The sequence below is a fragment of the Phacochoerus africanus genome, chromosome 8 (assembly GCF_016906955.1).
Source record: "Phacochoerus africanus isolate WHEZ1 chromosome 8, ROS_Pafr_v1, whole genome shotgun sequence".
NCBI lineage: Eukaryota > Metazoa > Chordata > Mammalia > Artiodactyla > Suidae > Phacochoerus > Phacochoerus africanus.
In genome coordinates, this window is record NC_062551.1 from 158,883,904 (window position 1) to 158,908,374 (window position 24,471).

At 44.0% G+C, this 24,471-nt stretch overlaps 1 protein-coding gene across 1 annotated transcript in view; it reads right to left on the reverse strand.

Annotated features, from left to right (window-relative positions):
- Positions 1-19,276, reverse strand: part of ZYG11A (zyg-11 family member A, cell cycle regulator) — a 48,141-nt gene extending 28,865 nt beyond the window's left edge. Inside the window, exons 1-4 of the mRNA XM_047792572.1 lie at positions 19,120-19,276; positions 14,573-14,738; positions 5,178-5,929; positions 1,447-1,587 (exon numbers count right to left, since the gene is read on the reverse strand). Coding sequence (XP_047648528.1) covers positions 1,447-1,587; positions 5,178-5,929; positions 14,573-14,738; positions 19,120-19,209 — 1,149 coding nt within the window. The 5' untranslated portion in view covers positions 19,210-19,276. The remainder of the gene's footprint in view (positions 1-1,446; positions 1,588-5,177; positions 5,930-14,572; positions 14,739-19,119) is intronic.
- Positions 19,277-24,471: the final 5,195 nt, after the last annotated feature.

A 24,471-nucleotide genomic window follows, 5' to 3' on the forward strand; every position in this document is an offset into this window, starting at 1 on the left:
ACCCTATTCCTTAGCAAAAAGCCTTATGACAGAAAAGGGATGTCAAATAAATAACACTGTGAGGGTATCAAAGCATGAAGCTAGGGAAAAAAGCACCAAAAAGAGGTATTTATAAAGTGCTGATGTAACATGAAAACACGTAGGCAGGGTCTCAGAAAAGATCTGGACAGGAGATGGAGATGGGGGTGGAATGGAGAGGGAATTCCCGGAAGGGAAATGTGATTAGGAAAAACACAGAGACAAAATAATGGGATGAATCCACTAGGATAAGAGGAAGAAATCTGAATTTGCAAAGTGGTAAAACCTAACATAGAAAAGACACTAGAAGACAGACTGTGTAAGACCTAGAAACAAATGTAAAACAAGGGTGTTGTACTAAGCATAGACCCTACCTGCCCTAGCATTCAGAGACAACGTGATCTATCCTATCAAATACGGATATTCATCCTCCCTGCCCACCTCAAGAGACCAGTCTGTTGATACCAGCATGAACCCTTTTATGAACCATTTTAAGAGACCAGAGCCCCTCACTTTGACAGCTGCATGAACTCAGACCTGGCATACAATCTACTACAGAAAATGCCTTTTTCCTGTATGGCTAAGCTGCTCTGAGGATTTCATTAGATTGCCATCACCTGCAATATAAATATGGAGAAAGCAAAACAAATATGATTTTCAAAAAAAAGTCATATAGTCTTAGATATGAAAAGGACCATTAGAACATCTAATTCAACCTCTTCCTTACAGATGGGAAACAAAGATCCAGTTTTTTCCTTTATAAAGTATCATTTCTAAGTTATGAATAAATTTAATCTCTCATGGTATAAGAACTGGTATGGTTTTTATGGAACCACAAAGAATTACAAATTATGACTTCATTTTTGTTACATTTTAAATAACTGCCGCGTTCTTTCCCAAACCACTTAACATTTCCAATTACATTTAAAATAAATTCATCCTTCTGTAAACCAATGCAAAGTCTGGCCGTAGCAATACTGATAACTTTATTCACAAAACACTTTAAACAGCAGACCAGTTACCTTCAATTATTGTTATTTTGTTCTATTCTTATAGGAAATACTGTTGTTTTCTTTCAGAAACCCATATCATAGGTTTTATAGAGTAAACCAATAAATAAGAAACAACGTTTAGAGCAAAGTGAATTCATGTTTAGATCAAGTCCTATTTTAGGAAAAATGGTGCCATGGTGTTATAATCCCTAGCTCAGACCAAATTCAAAAATTTCAATGACTCAAACTGATTTCGATGCTCAAACAAGAGATGATCCAGCAGTTTAAGTCTAACACTGTGTTCCTTTCTCTGCAAAGGCAGTTTAACTCACAGTAGAATCAGTCCTAAGTTACAGAATTCAAGGTAACTTAACTGAACCAACTTAAACTGAACCAACTAATAATAATAAAAACTACATTTCTGAGGTGTAGTTACCTTTAAAACAGCAGGCATGGTTACCTGCATCGAAAACGTCTCTGTGAACAGCCTGTAGAGGGCTTCCTTCATAAAACACGACCTATTCCTGTATCGGCTCAGTGCTTCTGAAATCTGACTCATATTGGCTCCTCCAGCAACCTAGAAAACAAAGATGCTACCAGTAATTTTCACCATTCGTCTTCAAGCACAGGCTTTTAGAGGATTTCAAGTGTTTGAAACAACAGAAGTTCACTTGATTATTTCAAGACCTTTACAAAGTTGACTTCATTCAATCATAATTCTAGTAAGTGTTCCCCTCAACCTTATTTTAACAGATGGGTCCAGAGAGGTGATGCAAGTTACTAAATGTACAAACCAATTAAGTGGTGGAGCCAGATTTAAATATACAACTACATTACAATTGAGACCTCAACTAAATAATGGGTAGCATATAAATTTGCAAACACCCAATAAACATGAGGGCATGTCTTCTAAGTACTCATATGGAATAAACTAGACAATAAGAGACAGGAGAAAGACCACATAAAATAACTAAAATGAGGAAGTTCCCCTGTGGCACAGTGGGTTAAGGATCCTGTGTCAGTGCAGCTGTGGACAGGCTGCAACTGCAAATCCCTGGCCTGGGAACTTCCGCATGTGTAGGTGCAGTCAAAAAAAAAAAAAAAAAATTCCTAAAATGAAAAAGGAGGTAATTTTTATTAGTATTAATTAACTAATTAACATAATTCTTCCTTGCTGCCATTGAAGTAATAATCTTAAAACGTCTATATACATAAACTTTGGGTCTAGAGGATAATGGTACCCTCCTGATCCAAACCATAAGATCAACAAAAACTGTAGATAAAATTAGGTATGATCCAGTTTTCAGCATTCCTGGTAATAAAGAAAAAGACAATAAAGGGGTAAAATTCAGATTCTTATAAAATGAAGAGGAAAATAAACCTTTCCCCATTCCACCACGACCGGTAATAACATCATTCACTGAAGAAACATCACTAAATTGACAAGAGTGCCTTTGAATTAGGAATCCTATCAATTAAATGCCAAGAAATAAAAGGATTCAAAGCAATTCCACATAACACTGTAAGAAATTTTCTAAAAAACGAAATCTACCACATTTCGGCTATTAAGATTCTTCTTACAAATCAACAACAAATCAGAAGAAAATTATAACACAGCACTTTAAACTGAATTAAATATTCCTAAGTATTTGGGGGTATGAAAAAAATACCTTCAGCAAAAAGATGAAAACAAGGGTTGATTAAACTAAGGAAAGGAAGTTCCCTTGTGGCACAGTGGGCTAGGGATCTGGTGTTGCCTCAGCTGTGGTACAGGTTTAATACCTGGCCTGGAACTTCCACATGCCTCTGATGTGGCCATTTGAAAAAAAAAAAAAGAGTTCCCGTCATGGCTTAGTGGTTAACGAACACATGAGGACACAGGTTTGATCCCTGGCCTTTCACAGGGGGTTGAGGATCCAGTGCTGCCGTGAGCTGTGGTGTAGGTCACAGACTCGGCTCAGATCATGAGTTGCTATGGCTTTGGCGTAGGTCAGTAGATGCAACCCCTAGCCTAAGAACCTCCATGTGCATAAAAAGACCAAAAAAAAAAAAAAAAAAAAGAACAAACCCAGGAAAGAAAACACCAATATCAAACATAAAAACTACGTTACAGGAGTTCCCATCGTGGCGCAGTGGTTAATGAATCCGACTAGGAACCATGAGGCTGTCGGTTCGATCCCTGGCCTTCCTCAGTGGGTTAACAATCGGCGTTGCCGTAAACTGTGGTGTAGGTTGCAGATGCGGCTCGGATCCCAGGTTACTGTGGCTTTGGTGTAGGCTGGCAGCTACAGCTCTGATTCAATCCCTAGCCTGGGAACCTCCATATGCCGAGGGAGCGGCCCAAGAAATAGGAAAAAAAAAAAAAAAAAAACTACCCAAGGAAGAAGAGAGTTGAATAAAAATTTAGAAAGAAGAAGAAATGCAAGAAACAAAAGAAAGACATTTTTAAGAAAGCAGTAAACAGGACTAAGATTAAGCACCAATATAGAAAAAAGATAAAGATGATCTAACAAACAAGCGTATCAAAAAATGGGCAAAAGGAGTTCCCGTCGTGGCGCAGTGGTTAACGAATCCGACTAGGAACCATGAGGTTGCGGGTTCGGTCCCTGCCCTTGCTCAGTGGGTTAACGATCCGGCGTTGCCGTGAGCTGTGGTGTAGGTTGCAGACGCGGCTCGGATCCCGAGTTGCTGTGGCTCTGGCGTAGGCCGGTGGCTACAGCTCCGATTCAACCCCTAGCCTGGGAACCTCCATATGCCGCGAGAGCGGCCCAAGAAATAGCAACAACAACAACAATAACAACAACAAAAGACAAAAAAAAAAAATGGGCAAAAGATCTAAACAGACAGTTCTCCAAAGAAGACATACAGATGGCCAAGAAACACATGAAAAGATGTTCAACATCACTCATGATTAGAGAAATGAAAATCAAAACCACTCTGAGGTACTATCTTACACCAGCCAGAATGGCCATCATCCAAAAATCTACAAACAATAAGTGCTGGAGAAGGTGTGGAGAAAAAGGAACCCTAGTACACTGTTGGTGGGATTGTACATTGGTGCAACCACTGTGGAAAGAGGTATGGAGATTCCTCAGAAAACTAAACACAGAACTACTATTTGATCCAGCAATCCCACTCCTGAGCATCTACCCAGAGAAAACCACGACTTGCAAAGACACATGTACTCCGATGTTCATTGCAGCACTATTTGCAATAGCCAAGACATGGAAACAACCTAAATGTCCATCGACAGAGGAGTAGATCAAGATGTGGTACATATGCACAATGGAATATTACTCAGCCATTAAAAAGAACAAAATACCAGCATTTTTTGCAACATGGATGGACCTAGAAACTATTATGTTCAGTGAAGTCAGCCGTAACAAAAACTTTTTTTCTTTGCTTTTTAAGGGACGCACTCACAACATATGGAAGTTCCCAGGCTAGGGGTCAAATCAGAGATACAATGCCAGCCTACACCACAGCCACAGCAATGCCAGATCCCTAACCCACCGAGCAAGGCCAGGGATCGAACTGACATCCTCATGGATATTAGCTGGATTCATTTCCACTGTGCCACAAGAGGAACTCCAAAAAAACCTTTTAGAAATTTAAAAAGCACCACAATAAGCTATAGATGTATTCCAGTAATGTTCAATACTTTTTCTGAAGGCTTTTTTTGGACCGTGCCCATGGAATGTGGAAATTCCCATGCCAAGGATCAAACCCATATCACAGCAGCGAATGGAGGCCACAGCAGCGACAATGTCGGATCCTTAACTCACTGGGCCACTAGGGAACTTCCAAGACTCTTAAAAATTTGCTTCTTGTTATCACTTAAACCAAAAGTGGTGTAAGGCATATTGATCGCCTGCCTTCTTAACTATACTTAATTTGCTTCTTGGCATTTTACATGACTCTTGCTCACAGGAGATAATGTGTCATTATCACGTTAGACTAGAAGAGGTGAAGGCTAGGACTGTACTTTGTTTAAGGTTATATTTTCACAACCTACCACATAGTAGCTACACAATAATTCTTAATTATTAATCTCCTTAAGACTTTTTATCTTTGTAACCCTAATGCCTAGTACAGATTCTAACATACAACAGAAGCTTAATAACGTGCTGAACAAATGAAACAAATTTATTTCAGATAAAAACCAACCCTCAAGCCTTGCTTTGTAGAAAAGAAATCAGAATAACCAGCATCCGTAGCCAACAGTCCCACAAATTGCATTGCAGGCCGTTGCTGTATGAACAGTTCCACAGCTCTATCAGTGATGCGACTGCCCCCAGAAATGTCCAGTGACACAAGATGAGGCAGAATATCCTTCTGCTGTAGCAACTGAGAAGCGAGATCTGACTTGAGTTGCCTGTGATCAGAAATATCAAGGTGAAGCAGACATTTAAGTTCTCTAATGACTGCAAGGATCTGCGGTTTGGTCATGGTCAGGCACTTCAGATAGTGCATTGTGAGAGATTTGAGTCGATCCTTACAGGAGAGGAGCACAGAGATGTTAGTGACCAGGGTGTTAGAGATATCCAAGCTTTCCAGTTTGGGTAACTGAGAGACATTTGCCAGGTCTTCAGTATGAAAACGAACATTGAACACACTTAAAATTCGAAGACCAGTGAGCTGTCCAAAGAACAACCGTCTCGAATCTCGAGGGATGTTTGCTGAGTCCAACAGGAGACATCGGAGGTTTTGCTGGATCCACCCATTGCTGCAGAGCCCACTTAGGATGTCTGGGATTGGGAGGTCAGTGTGTACTGCCGTAGCATCCAGTTCAATGAGTTTGTGATGGCAGAAGGCTTTTATGAATGCAGCTGTAGTGATCTGAGCTTTCTGAATATTGACCAGCTTCAGTTTCATTTGGGTGCCTTGGAAAATGCTTGCTGTTTTATCAGTCAGCTTGCCTATAAGAGAACCAGAACCAGCTTGTAATAACAACTATATCTCATACCTTTTCCAGGAGGCATTGTGGCCAATAAATTTTGACAGAAGCTAATAACATTTACTGCTCACTCTTACATTGTTCTAAACACTTTACTCAGATTATTTCATTTACTCTTTACAATAATACTATAAAGGAACTGTTTTTATTACTGTTCTTACAGCCAAGGGACCTGAAGCTTTAAGATGTTAAGTAACTTGGCTCAAGGTCAAAATGTGCGGCAGAATCAAGAAGCACAACTTGTTGGGACTCCACAGAGTTCCCAACCATGGCTCAGCGGAAATGAATCTGCTAGGAGGTTGCAGGTTCAATCCCTGGCCTTGCTCAGTGGGTTAAGGATTCAGCATTGCTGTGAGCTGTGGTGCAGATCACAGACGTGGCTCGGATCTGGCGTTGCTGTTGCTGTGGGGTGGGCCAGCTGCTACAGCTCGGATTAGACCCCTAGCCTGGGAACCTCCATATGCTGTGGGTGCAGCCCTAAAAATAAAAAAAAAAATTAAAAAAAAAGCCAAAAACAAAACTCGCTGAACTCCAGAGCCAACAGTTTTAACTACAGTAACCTTGTTCACAGAAAGAAAAAAAAAGAGCAGGTGAGTATAGCATATATAATATGCAAACAGCACTACAATAATTACCCAAAGTAGCCTTTTGAGTCACTTACTGCCCTGAGCCTCAATTTCCTTGTCTACTATAACCCCCTCACTTCTCTGTTAAATGAGTGGGTTATACTAGATTTCATTTAGAAGAGATTTATAGGTGTATTCTATGTGTAAGATCTTGTGTTAAGTAATAGGCACCTGTGACCACAAGGAATTCAGTTTAGGAAGTATGTCGGGCAATTCAATGATTAAAATAATGTATTACATGTAATAGTGATTCGTACCAGGTATTGAATTAGTACAGATGAGATTAATATTGACTAAGGTTTTTGTTTTCCTTTTTTGGACACTCTGCAGCATATGAAGCTCCCAAGCAAGGGGTCAAATCCCAGGCCAAGGATTGAATCCAAGCAGCAATGCAGCTGGCAACTCTGGATCCTTTAACCCACTGTCCTGGACCAGGGATTGAACCTCGGTTCTGGCACTACAGAGACGCCAATGATCTCACTGTATCACAGAGGGAACTCCTTGAGGAGGGTTTTTAAAACTGAGTATCAGTCTCCCGGGATGAAGGTAAAGAGTGTAACAACGTGCCAAAGACATGCAGGCACAAAACAGTAGATTATTCAGAACAACCCTAAGTAGATCAGTGCTACTGGATCATACCATACAGGGGGAGGCACGGCTGGAAATGAGCGGAGAGGAAGGTGAAAGTCAGATGCAGCCTATAAACAAAGCTAGGAAACAGGTATTTACCCTATAAACAAGAATCAAAAACTTAAGCAAAAAAAGTCATAAATATATTTTTAGAAAGACCAATTATGTGATAATATAAAGGACTTAGGATGGTGTTTGACGAGAGTGAAATGGGGCAAGAGATTATTAACGATTTTTTTTGGCGGGAGGAGGGCCATGCCAAAGGCATGTGGAAATTACCAGGCTAAGGATCAAACCTGTGCCACAGCCATGACCCAAGCTGCTGCAGTGACAACACCAGATCCTTAACATGCTGTGTCACAAGAGAACTCAATTAATGATTTTAATGATGAGAGATGAAAGTCTAAACTGACAGAACATGGTAGCTGATTGGACCGGCGGAAAGAACTGAGGGGAAAAGATGTCGAAGCTGATGCGCAGGTTCCCATCTGAGTTGAGTTGTGTTACTGACAGGAAAAAAGAAACCCCTACACTTAAGACTTGGAGGAGGAACTTATGACATTCATTCATACATTTATTCAACAACTACTGAGTGTTCAAGGTATTGAACGTGCTATGCCCCATGCTGAGAACGGTGAATGAGACAGACACAGCTCCAGCTGTCGTGGAGTGTATTTACAGTCGAGAGGGGGAACACAGGTAGGAAAGAATAGAAAAGCATCTGGATACTACTCACATTAAAAGTGTAGTTAAGTGTTCTGAAGGAAACAAACAAGAATACAGAATAACATGAGTGTGGAAGAGAAGGAGGCCAAGAATCTTCTCTCAGTGTGGTATGGGGAGGTGACATTTAAGCTGAGACCAAAAGAATGTGAAAGGCAAATGTGGCTGTCATTCCAGACCGGGAAGAGCTGTAAACCTGATACCAGAAACAGTTTGGCTTTTCCTGAGAAATGAGAAAAAAAGAGTGTGGCTGAAGCACAGTTGGTGAAGGAGATATCAGCATCTGACAGGTTAGAAACAGAGGTAAGACTCAGACCTTGCAGGCCAGGTTAAGGGAGAAGTCTTTAAAGGGTGGCAGAGGTGTAGACAGATCTGATTAACATATAATAGACTGTTCTCTGCTGTGTAAGGGGTAAAGCGGAGGTAAGGAAACCACTTGGGAGACCAGGGCAAAAGAAAAGAGAAAAGTGTCATGACAGGGGCTAGGAGGAAAAGAACTTGAGATACATATTTTGAAGGCAGAAAATGTTTCAACAGAATCATGGGTAGAGGAAAAGGAACGAAAAATTACTCCTAAGTCACTGAACAACTAGGTAGATGGTCAAGTCATTTTGAGGTGAAGGGAAATGGCAGTGTATCAGATGCTGGGATGCGACACCAGATCACCTTCTAAAAGACTTACTACTTGAGCAGCTGGGAGCGCCACCAAGTGACAGCTCTCATCTGCGGAGACTGCATCAGCTGAGAGGAGTTGCTTCACCCATAATCATACCACTTCCCTGTGGAAACTCACATCCAAAGACTGTGTTGGGAGGTAGAAAGATCCAGCCCTCATCCCCTAACTTATTAACACAGATCTGAGTGGTTATTCCACCTTTAAGACTCCCTGCAAGGTCAGCCAAGGCCGTCTCAATTCCATATATTTTAAATCTAAAAGACTTAGGTATAAACATTTGGAATTAATCAGCACAGAGACAGTATTTAAAACCAAGAGAATGGAGTTCCCACTGTGGTTCAGCAGAAACAATCTGACTAGCATCCATGAGGATGAAGGTTCAATCCCTGGCCTCGCTCAGTGGGTTAAGGATCTGGCATTGCTATGAGCTGTGGTGTAGGCTGCAGACACAGCTTGGATCTGACGTTGCTGTGGCTGTGGTGTAGGCCAGTGACTACAGCTTGGATTTGACTCCTAACAGGGAACTTCCATATACCGAGGGTGCAGCCCTAAAAAGACAAAAAATAAAAATAAAGATAGAAAGAATGATCTAAGAGTTCCTCCTGTGGCCCAACAGATTCTGTGGTGTCTCTCTGAAGTGCCAGGATGAAGGTTTGATCCCCAACCCAGTGGATCAAGGATCTGGTGGTGCCAAAGGGCGGTCAAAAAAGAGAAAGAGGGGGGTGGGGAAAAATAAAAGAGAAAGAGAATGATCCAAAATCAATAATCAATAATCTAAGTTCCCACCTTAGGAGACTAGAAAAAGAACAAATTAAATTCAAAGTAAGCAGGAAAGAAAATAAGAATTAAATTAGAGCAGAAGGAACAACATTAACAACATGGCAGAGTGAAATACCACTTTGGTCACTCCGCTTAAATCTACAACCACTAAAACATTCACAGGGCACATATATAAACAGCTCATGTAACTCGGTATCAAAAATTAAACAACTCAGAGTTCCCACTGTGGCACAATGGGGTCAGCAGCATCTCCGCAGCACCAGGATGCAGGTTCCTAGGCCTGGCACAGTTGAATAAAGGATCTGGCAGGATAAACCAGCATTGCTGCAACTGAGGCTCAGCTCTGATCCCTGGCCCAGGAACTCCACATGCTGCAGGGCTGCCAAAAAAAAAAAAAAAAAGGAGGTGGAGGCAAAAGGGAGCTCCCAGTTGTGGCTCAGTGGGTACGAACCCAACTGGTATCCATGAAGATGTGGGTTCGATCCCTGGCCCCACTCAGTGGGTTAAGGATCTGGCGCTGCCATGAGTTGTGGTGTAGGTCACTGACATGGCTCGGAGCCCAAGGTGCTATGGCTGTGACATGACATGAGCCCACAGCTGCAGCAGCTCTGATTTGACCCTGGCCTAGGAACTTCCATATGCTGCAGGTATGGCTCTAAAAACCAAAAACTCAATTTAAAAACGGGCAGAAATCTAAACAGACATTTCTCCAAAGACATATGAAAAGATGCTCAACATCCCTAATCATCAGGGAAATGCACATCAAAACTACAATGAGGTATCACCTCACACCTGTCAGAAAGCAATCATCAAAATTTACATAAATAGGGAGTTCCCAGTGGTACAGGGGGTTAATGATGCAGCATTGCTGTAGTTGACTAGGTTATAACTGTGACACAGATCGGATTCCTGGCCAGGGAACTGCATATACCTCGGGGTGACCAAAAAAGCAAAAACAAAAACAAAAACAAAAACCCAAAGCTAACATCATTCTTTTTTTTTTTTCCTCTCTCTTTTGAGGGCCACACCTGCGGGATATGGAGATTCCCAGGCTAGGGGTCAAATTGGAGCTGTAGCCACTGGCCAATGCCACAGTCACAGCCATACCAGATGCTCAACCCAGTAAGTGAGGCGGGGGGTCGAATCTCTGTCCTCATGGATACTAGTCAGATTCATTTCTGCTGAGCCATAACTCCCTAACATCGTTCTTGATGATAAAAGACTAAATGCTTTCCCACTAAAATGAGGAAAAGACAAGGGTGAATGCTTTAATACTTCAACACTGTAGTTGAGATTCTAGCCAGGGAAGTCAGACAAGAAAATTAAATAAAAGGCATCCAAATTAGGAAGGAAGAAGTAAAACTATTTCCATCTGCAGGTGACATAATCCTGTATATAGAAAAGTCTAGGAGTTCCTGTTGTGGCGCAGCAGAAAAGAATCCAACTAGGAACCATGAAGTTGCAGGTTCGATCCCTGGCCTCACTCAGAGGGTTAAGGATCTGGCCTTCCCGTGGCTGTGGTGTAGGCCGGCAGCTGTAGCTCCAATTCAGTCCCTAACCTGGGAACCTCCATGTGCCGCAGACACGGCCCTAAAAAGAAAAAAGGAAAAAAAAAAAAAAAGTCTAGGAAATCTTAAACAACTACTAGAACTCATAAATGAATTGAGCAAGTTTCCAGACTATATGATCAACATTAAAAAATTGATTGGGAGTTCCCGTCGTGGCGCAGTGGTTAACGAATCCGACTAGGAACCATGAGGTTGCGGGTTCGGTCCCTGCCCTTGCTCAGTGGGTTAAGGATCCGGCGTTGCCGTGAGCTGTGGTGTAGGTTGCAGATGCGGCTCGGATCCCGCGTTGCTGTGGCTCTGGCGTAGGCCGGTGGCTACAGCTCCGATTCAACCCCTAGCCTGGGAACCTCCATATGCCGTGGGAGTGGCCCAAGAAATAACAACAACAACAAAGACAAAAGACAAAAAAAAAAAAAATTGATTGTATTTCTAGGGAGTTCCCGTCGGGGCGCAGTGGTTAACAAATCCAACTAGGAACCATGAGGTTGTCGGTTCGATCCCTGGCCTTGCTCAGTGGGTTAACAGTCGGCGTTGCCGTGAACTGTGATGTAGGTTGCAGACGCGGCTCGATCCGATCTAGTGTTGCTGTGGCTCTGGCGTAGGCCGGCGGCTACAGCGATTCAACCCCTAGCCTGGGAACCTCCATATGCTGTAGGAGCAGCCCAAAGAAATAGCAAAAAGACCAAAAAAAAAAATTTGACTGTATTTCTGTACACTAAAAATGAACAATCAAAAATGAAACTAAGAAGCTCCCCTGTGGTACAAGGTGATCAGCAGTGTCTTGGGAGCACTGAGACTCAAGGTTCAATTCCCAGCCTGGCACAGTAGGTTAAGGATCCAGTGTTGCTGCAACTGTGGCTCCCTGGCCTGGGAGCTCCACATGCTTCAGGGTGGCTAAAAACAAAATGAAATTAAGAAAGCAATTCTGCAATTGCATCACAAGGGTAAAATACTTGGAAATAAATTTAACAAAAGTGTAAACTTATACCCATAATGTTAATTTATACCTGAAATTAAAGATCTACTCTAAATAAATATAAAGGATCTCCCATGTTCATGTACTAAGGATTTCAGATGGGTTTTTTTCTTTTTAGGGTTGAATCCTTGGCCTATGGAAGTTCCCAGGCTAGGGGTAGAACTGGAGTTGCAGCTTCTAGCCTATGCCACAGCAACAGCAACACCAGATCCAAGCCTCATCTGTGACCTACACCACAGCTCACAGCAACACTGGACCCTTAATCCACTGAGCAGGGCCAGGGATCAAACCCACATCCTCTTGGGTACCAATTGGGTTCATTAGCACTGAGCCACTGAACTCTAGATTTCAGATTGCTAAGGTGGCAAAATATTGGTGAACATAATTAACGACAATCTAAATAAATACAAAGACACCATATTCCTGGAGCAAAAGACTTAATACTGTTAAGAGGGCAATATTCCGCAAATTGATACATATTTGATGCAATTCCTATTCAAATCCCATCTGGATTCTTTGCAGAAACTGACAAGCCAATTCTAAAATTCATATGGAACCAGAGGGACACAGAATAACCAAAAAAAATCCTGAAAAAGATGAACAAAGAAGATTCACACTCTCCGATTTCAAAACTTACTACAAAGCAATGATAATCAAGATACTTGGTACTGACATAAGGACAGACACATATTGGTCAATGGAATAGAATTCAGAGTATTAAAAAAAAACAAACAAACATGCATCTATGGTCAACTGATTTTCAACAGAATGCCAAGACCATTCAACAGGAAAAGTATAGTCTTTTCGACAAATAGTGCTGGGACAACTGTATAATCACACGCAAATAATGAAGCTGGTCCCTTACACGTCATGCCAAAAATTAACTCAAAGTGGAACAAACTACTACATAGAAGAATGAAAACAAGAGTGCCCATTGTGGCACAGTAGAAACGAATCCGACTAGGAACCATGAGGTTGCGGGTTTGATCTCTGGCCTTGCTCAGTGGGTTGAGGATCCAGCATTGCCGTGAGCTGTGGTGTAGGTCGCAGATGCGGCTCAGATCTGGCGTTGCTATGGCTGGGGTGTAGGCCAGTGGCTCTATCTCCAACTGGACCCCTAGCCTGGGAACCTCTATATGCCACAGGTGCGGCCCTAAAAAGCCAAAAAAAAAAGAATGAAAACAATGAAACTCTTAGAAGAAAATATACGTGTAAAATCCTTAGGACTTGGAAATGGATTCTCAGATATTACACCAAAAGCCTAAGTAACAAAAGATAGACTGGACTTCAACAAAATTAAAAACTTACTATGAGTTCCCACTATGGCATAAGTGGATCAACAGAATCTCTGGAGCGCTGGGACACAGACAGGTTCAATCTGTGGCCCAGCACAGTGGGTTAAGGATCCAGCATTGCTACAGCTGTGGTGCAGGCTGCAACTGTGGCCAGGATCTGATCCCTGGCGAGAGAACTACATATCCCTCTGCGTGGCAAAAAAGAAAACAAACGAACAAACAAACTTTTGTGAGTCAAAAGACACTATCAATAGGAGTTCCCGTGTGGCTCAGTGGAAACGAATCTACTATCCATGAGGATGCAGGCTCAAACCCCCTTCCCTCGATCCGTGAGTCGCAGACCTGGCATTGCTGTGGCTGTGGCGTAGGCCAGCAGATGTAGCTCTGATTTGACCCCTACCCTGAGAACTTCCATATGCTGAGGGTACGGCCCCAAAAAGACAAAAAAAAAGTATTATCAACAAGGCGAAAAGACAATCTAGAATGAGAAAAAATAAGCCAGTAACTGATGAAGGACTTATATCTATATCTCACAACTCAATAATAAGACCAATAACCTAACAAGAAATAGGCAAAAGATCTGAATATAGACTTCTCCAAAGAGAATAAACAACAAAGTTTTTTACATAGCTCTTTGAAAGCTCTATACTACGATGGCAGGTAAAGGAAAAAATTTTAAAGGCTCATATTCACAATGAAAAGAATGGGAGATCATGGAGGTCCCTGGTGGTTTAGCAGGTTGAGGATCCAGCACTGTCACTGCTGTGGCTCAGGGAGGTGTTGTGCCTGGGTTTTATACCTGGCCTGAGAATTTCTGCATGCAGTGGGTACCGCCCCCCTGCCCCCCTAAAAATGAGGAGCTCACATCACGGCACAGCGGAAACGAAGCCAACTAGGAACCAGGAGGTTGTGGGTTCGATCCCTGGCCTTGTTCAGTGGGTTAAGGGTCCAGTGTTGCTGTGAGCTGTGGTGTAGGTCACAGACTCGGCTTGGATCCTGGGAACCTCCATATGCCCCAGTGGGGCCCTAAAAAGAAAAAAAAAAAGAGAGAGAGAGAGAGATGAGACTGAAGCAACAGTATTTCAGAAGGTGGAAAGCAGATGAGTGATAACTTAGTTCTCCATCATCTTCACTCTGCTGGGCAAACAAGAGCAGGGCAGTCCTAGAAGCAAGACAATTTCCATCAAGAGATCTGAGAAAGATCTCGAGAATCCCACATTAAACGGGAATGACTTCTATATTTCTCACCAAGGTTGTTCTGAGAAAGAAGCAAAACAAGAATTACATATGAAAGTGCTTTTCAAAAGTGCTGTGAGAGTACACAGGTTTACCTTGCCAGGTCATTACCCCAACCAATCGGTCAGCTAATTCCTGAGGGAAACTCCAGTGTTCCGGAAGGCAAAGTGTTCCATCAGGTCTTTCAGAACACAATTTCTCCAGGTTAGCAACCAGGACGTTCAGGCAGATGTTGACCAAAGAGTAGGGAGATGCCTCCTCCTAGCAAACAAACCCCCAAAAATACTTTGTTAGAATGCATTTAGTGTTGCTGGAACAAATTACAACAAAATTGGTGGCTAAAAAACAATAGAAATGTATTCTCTCATGGTTCTGAAGGACCAAAGTCCAAAAATCAAGGTCTAAGCAGGGCCATTCTCCCCCTGAATTCTAGATTATTATCTCCATGTGCAACTTCTCTTTAAGCCACAATATTAGATAACCAGTTGCCTTCCTGACATATCTACTCGTCACAAATATCTCAAACTCACCACGTACAGAACTGAACTTCCCCAGTCTTCCTACTCAGTAAACAGAATCACGGTGATTCAGCTGCTCAATCTTTACTGACATTTCCTTAGCCTTAATCAACACCCCCCACTAAGCACACACCCGACACACTAGCAAATCCTACTGGTTCTACCTGTGCCGGACACCGTCCATTTGCCTTCCTACCTCCCACCAGACCCATGCCTTAGTCTTCTCCACTTTGCTCTCTACTCCTGAGGTGACTTCTGTGCAGCCTATAAATGGATTCCCTTGCCTTCTGGTTGTCAGTTGGTTTTCTTTTTTTGGGGGGGTGGTTTTAGGGCGCACCGAGGCATATGAGGTTCCCAGGCTAGGGGTTGAATCGGAGCTACGGCTGCTGGTCTACACCACAGCTCACAGCAACACCGGATCCTTAACCCACTGACCAAGGCCAGGGATTGAACCTACAACCTCATGGTTCCTAGTCGGATTCTTTTCTGCTGGGGCACAACAGGAACTCCCTGGTTGTCAGTTTGTTTCTGACAACATGAAACCCTCAAAAGTTGGAACATATATTAGTGTTGCTATAACAAAGTACCACTACATTGGTGTCTAAAAACAAGAGAAACTTATTCTCTCACAGTCCTTAAGAAGAGAAGTCCAAAAATCAAGGTATGAATGAGCAGGGCCCTTCTCCCTCTAAAGGCTCTAGTGAAGAATCCTTATTTTATTAGCTTCTAGGGGCTACTGGCTTTACTTGGTTTGTAACAGCATAACTCTAATCTTCAAGTGGGTTTCCTCCCCGTATCTCTAGGTTTCAAATCTGTGCCCCATTATCTTATAAAGATACTATAAGCCACTGGATTTAGAGGCCACCCTAAAATTAAGGACAGACCAGATGATTTCATCAACATCCTCAACTTAATTACATTTGCAAAGACACTATCTACAAATACAGATAGGTCAAATTCACAGGTTCCAAGGGTTAAGACTTGGACATATGTTTTTTTTGGGGGGGTACAACCCACTAGAGGTATTTCTCTAGTTCCTTCTATTTTAAGGTACACCTTGGGCTGGCTATGTCATCCAAATCAGTCCTGTAAATGTTTGCATTCTTCCGAAATTCTTATGTTGAAATCAACCTTTACCTTGATGGTGTTGGGAGAGAGGACTCCTTATGAAGTGATTAGATTATGATGGTGAAGCCCTCATGAATGGAATTATTAGTGTCTGTTTAAGATAGACCTCTAAGAGCTCCCTTGTCACGTCTGCCATACAGAACACAGCAAAAAGATGTCTATGAACCAGGAAGTGGGCTCTCACCAGACACCAAATTCTGCCAGTACCTTGATCTTAAACTTCCTATCTTTCAGAACTGTGATAAATAAATTTCTGTTGTATTTTTGTTACTGCAGCCCAGATGAGCCAAGACATTCCTTCTGGGGGTTCCTCTGGGCCTAGGAGTATCAATAGCTGCTGTTACTGGACATGTAGTAGTACATCGTTGTGGTTTTCCAAAGATCTCCTTCATCTTTGAAAGTAGTCCCTTAACTAAACTCTCATTAGGGAGTCCCTTTGTGGCTAAGCGAGTTAAGGTTCTGGCATTGTCACTGCAGTGGCTCAAGTTACTGCTGTGGCAGGGGTTCAATTCTTGGCCTGAGAACTTCTACATGCTTGGGGAGGGGAGACAGAAAAAAATCGTACCTCGTTAAATTATCCCTCTTCTGAATGGGTCATTTGTTTCCTGCTATATGACTGTTAAACCTCTCAAATAAATTTCTAGTCCATCCCTTTCTTTCTAGTTCCACTACCGATTTCCTTTTTTTTTTTTTTGCCTTTTCTAGAGCCGCTCCTGTGGCATACGGAGGTACCCAAGCTAGGGGTCCAACAGGAGCTACAGCTGCCAGCCTACACCAGATCCACAGCAACACGGGATCCGAGCCTCGTCTGCAACCTACACCACAGCTCATGGCAACACCGGATCCGTAGCCCTGTAACCCACTGAGCAAGGCCAGGGATCGAACCTGAGTCCTCATGGGTGCTAGTCAGATTCCTGAGCCACAGCAGGAACTCCCTCCACCTACAATTTCTTTCTTTTTTTTTTTTTTTTTCACCTACAATTTCTAATCCAAGTCACTATCACAGCCAGGATACCAAAAACCTTCAAATTAGTTTCTCTACTTCCATTCCTAATCCTTTTCCAATCCATCTCTACCCAGAGTTTAGATCCCAGAGTTTAGATCATTTCTATAATATAAACAGGGAGTTCTCTTGGTTCAGCAGTTTAAGGACCCGGCGTTGTCACCCAAAAAAAAAAAATATATATATATATATATAGATAGATAGATAGATAGATAGATATAGATTTATATAAACATTATCAACCAACTTGATCTAACATTTATAGAATAGTATACCCAACTGTAGAATACATATTCCTTTCAAATGCACATGAACATGCACCAAGATAGAGCATAACTGAGCCATACAACAAATCTCAATAAATATAAATGGATTTACATCACAGTACGTTCCCGAAAAACGTCATTGCATTTGCATCTGAAGTCAATTAAGGAGTTCCCGCTGTGGTACAACAGGAGGGGCAGCATCTCTGCAGTGCCAAAACACAGGTTTGATCTCCTGCCTAGCACAGTGGGTTAAAGGATCCAGCAGTGTAGCAGCTGTCGCAGCTGCTGCTCAGATCAGATCCCTGGCCCAGGATGGCAGAAAAGGAAAAAACGAAAAACAAGGAAGAAGAAGAAAAAAAGTCAACTAAACAAAAAGATGTAGAATATCTCAAAACGTTTGGGAATTAGACAGTACACTTTTAATATCCCATGGGTCAAAGAAGAAATCATTATGGGGGACTTCTCATTGTGGCTCAGCAGAAACAAATCTGACTAGCATCCATGAGGATGCAGGTTTGATCCCTGGCCTCAATCAGTGGGTTAAGGATCCTGCGTTGCCGTGAGGTGTGATGTAGGTCGCAGACGCACGGCTAGGATCTGGTGTTGCTGCAGTGTAAACTGGCAGCTGTAGCTCCGATTAGCCCCCTAGCCTGGGAACCTCCATATGCCCCAGTTGCGGCCCTAAAAAGCCAGGGGGAAAAAAAAAAAAAAAAAACCTGAGTTCAAAAGAAAAAAAAAAAGTGAGTCCAAAAGGAATACAGACTAACTAGATCTCTTCAGGTTAGATCTCCTGCAGGTCAACCTTACTATGTAAACTTCAATCTCAAATCAGAATATTTTTCCCCCTGGTACTGATTGAGGGTTGAACATTCACTAGATTTCGGGTTCTAAGAGGGGTGGAGAATATGGAGCCTGACCTCAGAACAACTGATGCCAAGTTCAAGATCATGAACAAGTCTACAGACTTTCAGGGTTCTCAATTTCCCGACACACCAGTAAAATGGAGAATATCAATGCCTACAAAAAGAGCCAAGAGATTACTTTAGAAATGGGATACTTGACATCCAGTAGGTGCCAAATACACACTCTTTTGGTTTGTATTTTGCTCAGAGTTTAGTTTAACAGGCATTCCTAGAAGGAACACATGGAATTTAAGGAATTTCGGTCTTCGGTGTTTCGGTCCCCGCCACCGGGCTCAGAATATCTTCCTGTTAACGATCCCAGGACCGCTACGTCACAGCCTCTGGGGAGCAACACGTCCCCTAAGCACGCAGAACAGTCGAGATGTGGGGCATTTGTGTTCATCGTGACTGTCTACAACCGGCCAAGCCTAAAGCCATGCGTAGCACTTACGTCTAAACTTACAACGCCCTGCAAACAGCTGCCGCCCTCGTCAGGCACAGGTGAGAATGGGAGACCCTGGGGGAAGCAGACTTGCCCAAGGTCACGCCGGGGCAGGACCTTTCCCGCCCCACTTCCCCTCAGGTCAGCTCGCTCGGCCCTGAGACTGGGACGCCCCGGGCAGAAAACTCCTCTCTGGCGTGCACTTCCCCGGCGACAAGGGCCCAGCAGGGGCTCAGCCTCTCCAGGCTTTACTCCCGCGTAGGTCAGACCAGCCAACCACTGCCTCCACACAGACCCGACGACTCGCCGCGCTCGCGGGGGGCAGCCAGCGCTCCCGGCCGGGGTTCGCGTCCCTGCCCTGGACCCCGGCCCCGGGTGCTCACCTGCACCACGCTGCAACCTAGGGCATCCTTCTGAGCGTCGGGAGGGACGATGGTCCGGGGCGACAGGCCCGGATGCAAGAAATGAACCATGGCGACCCCCGCCTGCGAGGCGTCGAGGAGAGAGCGGCCGTCTAGTGGGACCGAAATCCCGCGAGAAGTGGGTTCAACCAGCGCGGGAAAGCCGCCGGCTCCGAGGCCAGCACTCAGCGACTTTGCTGCTACGTCTGGGCCGCCAGGCATTTAAAACGCCCGGCGTGGCGACGCACACTCGTCCGCCGCAGACCCCGCCCCCAAGGGCGGCCCTCCCCACCCCCACCGAGGCCGGCCCCTACTCCACCCCCTCAGGGCCCAGCCGGCCACCTTCCGCCACCTTCCCGCCCCAGAGATCCACGTTAGGCCCACCGCTCACCCACCTACTGCGCACCCCTCTGAGGCCGAGCCTCCCTCAGCCCGTAGAAATGGGTGCACATTCCTGCGGCCCCGTCAAAGGGGTACCCACGGACCAGCTAGACGGAGCTTGGAAATTGTTGGGAAAGATGGTAGTTGTTTCCCCAGGAGCCTTGATTTGAGGATCCACCCTCCTGAAATCCCCTGAAACTGAAGTGCCTTAGATAAAATGGTGTCGTATTTGCATATAACCTCTGCGCATCCTTCGCTACACTTTAAATCACCTCTACATTGCTATACTACCTAATATAATGTAAATGCCAGGTAAATAGTTGCCGGCGCTGGCAAATTCAAGTTTTGCTTTTTGAAACTTTCTGGAATTTTTTCCCAAATGTTATCTGTAGAGGTATTCGTGGTTCAGTGGTAGAATTCTCGCCCCTTCCCTGAATGTTTTCCATAAAGTTTGAATCCAGGGATGCAGAATCTATGGATACGGAGTTCTGATTGTATACATTTTTAATACTTTAAGAAATATTTTTAGGGAGTTCCCCTCGTGTCGCAGTGGTTAAAGAATCCGACTAGGAACCATGAGGTTGTCGGTTCGATCCCTGCCCTTGCTCAGTGGGTTACAGGGCTACGGATCCGGCGTTGCCATGAGCTGTGGTGTAGGTCGCAGACTCGGCTTGGATCCCGCGTTGCTGTGGCTCTAGCGTAGGCCGGAGGCTACAGCTCCGATTCGACCCCTAGCCTGGGAACCTCCATATGCTGAGGGTGCGGCCCAAGAAATCGCAAAAAGACAAAAAAAAAAACTTTAAGAAATATTTTTTAAAAGACTTTTCTCCTAGAAATCTGGCATCATCACCTCTCTTATATCAGGCATCTCTGTTTCATCTACTACTGATACTTGAATCAAGTATCAAAAGCACTTTTGACCTATTAAGTACACTAAATAAACTACTCAGCTTTTTTGTGACCTAAAAAGTAAGAGGAAGTAGTCGTCGTCAACCGTCTTCCACCATCCCCTGTCCTGGCACAGCAGAAAAGAATCCGACTAGGACCCATGAGATTGAGGGTTCGATCCGTGGCCTCACTCAGTGGGTTAAGGACCCAGCGTTGCCGTGAGCTGTGGTGTAGGTTGCAGACGCGGCTGGGATCTGGCGTTGCTGTGGCTGTGGCGTAGGCCGGAGGCTACAACTCCAATTAGACCCCTAGCCTGGGAACCTCCATATGCTTTGGGTATGGCCCTAAAAAGACCAAAAAAAAAAAAAAAAAGTGTCTGTACTTACTGTCTGTCTCCCATTTTTCTCTTACCATTTTCGTTCACTCCTGCCATTCTACTAAGCCATTCTTATCAACTTCCAAGTTGCTCAATTCAATTGTCACTTCTCATTTCTCATCTTATTTGTTCAACAGCCTTTGACCCAAGTGATCATTTTTTCTTCCCTAAAATACTTTTTTCGTTTGGCTCCCAGGATGCACCTTCTCCTCCTCCTCCCCCTGTGCCACCTTCCTCTTCTTTTCTCCTCCTACCTCAATGGCTGTTTCTTCTCATCCAATTGATTTCTCATCAACCAGAGTTCTAAATCTTTGTGTGCCCCCCAAGACTCAGTACATGTATACCTCTTTTCTATCCATTCTCTCTTAATTGTGATTTCTTTTTTTTTGTCTTTTTTTTTTGTCTTTTTGCCTTTCTAGGCACCCACGGCATATGGAGGTTCCCAGCCTAGGGATCTAATCGGAGCTGTTGCTGCCGGCCTATGCCAGAGCCACAGCAATGCCAGGTCCAAGCCTTGTCTGAAACCTACACCACAGCTCACGGCAATGCCGGATCCTTAACCCACAGAGCAAGGCCAGGGATCGAACCCGCAACCCCATGGTTCCTAGTTGGATTCATTTCCGCTGCGACACCATGGGAACTCCTCTTAATTGTGATTTCATCTAGTTTCATAATTTTAAAAGAAATCTATATGTTGATATATCCCTAGTTTTTATGTCTAGCCTGGGGCTAGCTTTTGAACTTCAGATTCATACACCCAGCTGTCTATTCAACACATCCACCTGGTTATCAAAATGGCCTTAATATGTCCAAAAGTAAATCTCCCCCCAACCTACTTTTCCTGCCAGTCTGTCCTATTTCAGTATGTGGCAACTCTTTCCTTTCCGCTGCTTATGACAAAAACCTTGGAAATAATTTTAACTCCTTTTATTCTTATAACCCATGTCCTATCTGTTAGGAAATCCTGTTGACTCTTATCATCAAAATATATCCAGGGAGTTCCTGTCGTGGCGCAGTGGTTAACGAATCCGACTAGGAACCATGAGGTTGGGGGTCGGTCCCTGCCCTTGCTCAGTGGGTTAACGATCTGGCGTTGCCGTGAGCTGTGGTGTAGGTTGCAGATGCGGCTGGGATCTGGCGTTGCTGTGGCTCTGGCGTAGGCCGGTGGCTACAGCTCCGATTCGACCCCTAGCCTGGGAACTTCCATATGCCGTGGGAGTGGCCCAAGAAATAGCAAAAAGACAAAAAAAAAATCCAGAGGCTGTCTATGTACTACCTCTTCCACTTGGATCCAAACCCCCGTCATTACTCCCTTGGATTCTTAGACTACCCTCCTCTCTGGTTTCCCAGCTTCCATGATTGCTCCGTTAAAAAAACAACACAGCAGGCTAGGTGACATTTTAAACAATGATGTCACCCTTCTGCCTAGAACCCTCCAATAGCTTCCCATCTTATGCAGAATTTAAAAATTCTCAAGGACAGTGCTCTGCAAGGTTCTACATAAAATGTTTGTTCCGTGCTTCTCTCACCTGTTCTCTGCCCTTCTCTCCTTTGTTCTACTCCACCGGTACTGGAAGATCTGTTATCCTCATGGGAGACTCTCATACTATTGCTTCCTTTGTGTTTTTGCTCAGGTGTTGCCTGATCAATAAGAACTTCCCTGTACCGGGCACATTCAGCAGCAATCCTCGCCACAGTCTCCACATCCTCTCCACTCATCCCTTTTGTTCTGCTTTCATACGAAACCCTCTTTGTCATGCTCTATGTTTATTTCTATTTATTTTCTGCTCCTTCCCACTAGGAAAAAAAATAATAATAAGCCACTCGAGGGCTTGGACATTGTTATCCCCAGGCCTAAAACAGTGCCTAACTTATAGAAGATGATTAGTAATATTTGTTTAAAAAATACATGGGAGTTCCCGTCGTGGCTCAGTGGTTAACAAATCCCACTAGGAACCATGAGGTTGCAGGTTCAATCCCTGGCCTTGCTCAGTGCGTTAAGGATCCGGCATTGCTGTGAGCTATGGTATAGGTCGCAGACCAGGCTCGGATCTGGTGTTGCTGTGGCTCTGGCGTAGGCTGGTGGCTACAGCTCCGATTAGACCCCTAGCCTGGGAACCTCCATATGCCTCAGGGGCGGCCCCAGAAAAGCAAAAAGACCAAAAAAAAAAAAACCAAAAACCAAAAAAAACATGGGAGTTCCCATTGTGGCTCAGCGGTAACAAATCTGACTTTCCATGAGGACTCAGGTTCAATCCCTGGCCTCATTCAGTGGGTTAAGGATCAGGCCTTGCTGTGAGCTGCTGTGTAGGTCGCAGACAAGGCTCAGATCTGGCATTGCTGTGGCTGTGGTTTAGGCCCCTAGCCTGGGGACTTCTATGTGCTCCAAGTGCAGCCCTGAAAAAAAGGAAAGAAAGGAAAAAAAAAAAGTGTACTGGCTACCTAGAAAAAAATGAATCGTAGCTGTAGAAGGAAGTTTGTCTCCAAAATCAGAGGCGAGGTAGCAGCTAACTAGGGAGGGGCAGTTTTTTTTGTGTGGTAAACTGTGCCTTAACTCTTTACTCCCCTAATCTCTATGCCCATCCCTTACCTATTCTTGAGTTTTCCACTTCAATTTAACAGTTTCCGAGGATTTAGTCCATGCTTCTAATTGGTCAGGCTCTTCGCTTGCAATCTTTAACCCATTTACAATGAGCGCTCTACCTAAAACACACATCTGATGTTTTTCCCCAGTTTAAAACACTTCAGTGGCTCCCCATTGTTCTCAGAATAAAATCCAAACTTCTTCCTATGGTTTTATTTATTGATTTATTTTTATGGTCACACCCACGGGCATAAGAAGTTCTGGAGTTCCCGTTGTGGCGCAGTGGTTAAGGAATCTGACTAGGAACCATAAGGTTGTGGATTCGATCCCTGCCCTTGCTCAGTGGGTTAACGATCCGGCATTGCCATGAGCTGTGGTGTAGGTTGCAGAAGCGACTCGGATCCTGCGTTGCTGTGGCTCTGACGTAGGCCAGTGGCTACAGCTCCGATTCAACCCCTAGCCTGGGAATCTCCATATGCTGCGGGAGCGGCCCTAGAAATGGCAAAAAGAAAAAAAAAAAAAGAAGTTCTGGGGTCAGGGGTTAAATCGCAGACAATGATGGATCCCTTAACCTACTGCACCAGGCCTGGGATTGAACCCACACCTCCGCAAGTACCCAAGCTGCTGTAGTTGGATTTTCAACCCCCTGTGCCACAATGGGAACTCCCTCAGTACAGTTTCAGATCGTCTTCATAATCTGATCTGGTTGCTCAAGTTTAAACCATCAGTATTTTCATTATAAAATTATATACTGAAATTGTTTCAGTTCTAGAAATGTACTTTTTTTTTTTTTTTAGGACCACACCCGCAGCATATCAAAGTTCCCAGGCTAGGGGCTGAATCAGAGCTGTAGCCGCCAGCCTATGCCACAGCCACAGCAGTGCTGGATCCAAGGCGCATCTGTGACCTCCACCATAGCTCACAGCAACGCTGGATCCTTAACCCACTAAGCAAGGCCAGGGATCCTAGTCGGGTTTGTTAACTGCTGAGCCATGAAGGGAACTCCCGGAAATGTACTTTTTTTGCATATTCCTTGTTGTTTCCTCTGCCTCCCCCTGAGTAATTCCTACTAACCTTTTAGATCTCTCAGAGTTGTCACTTCCTT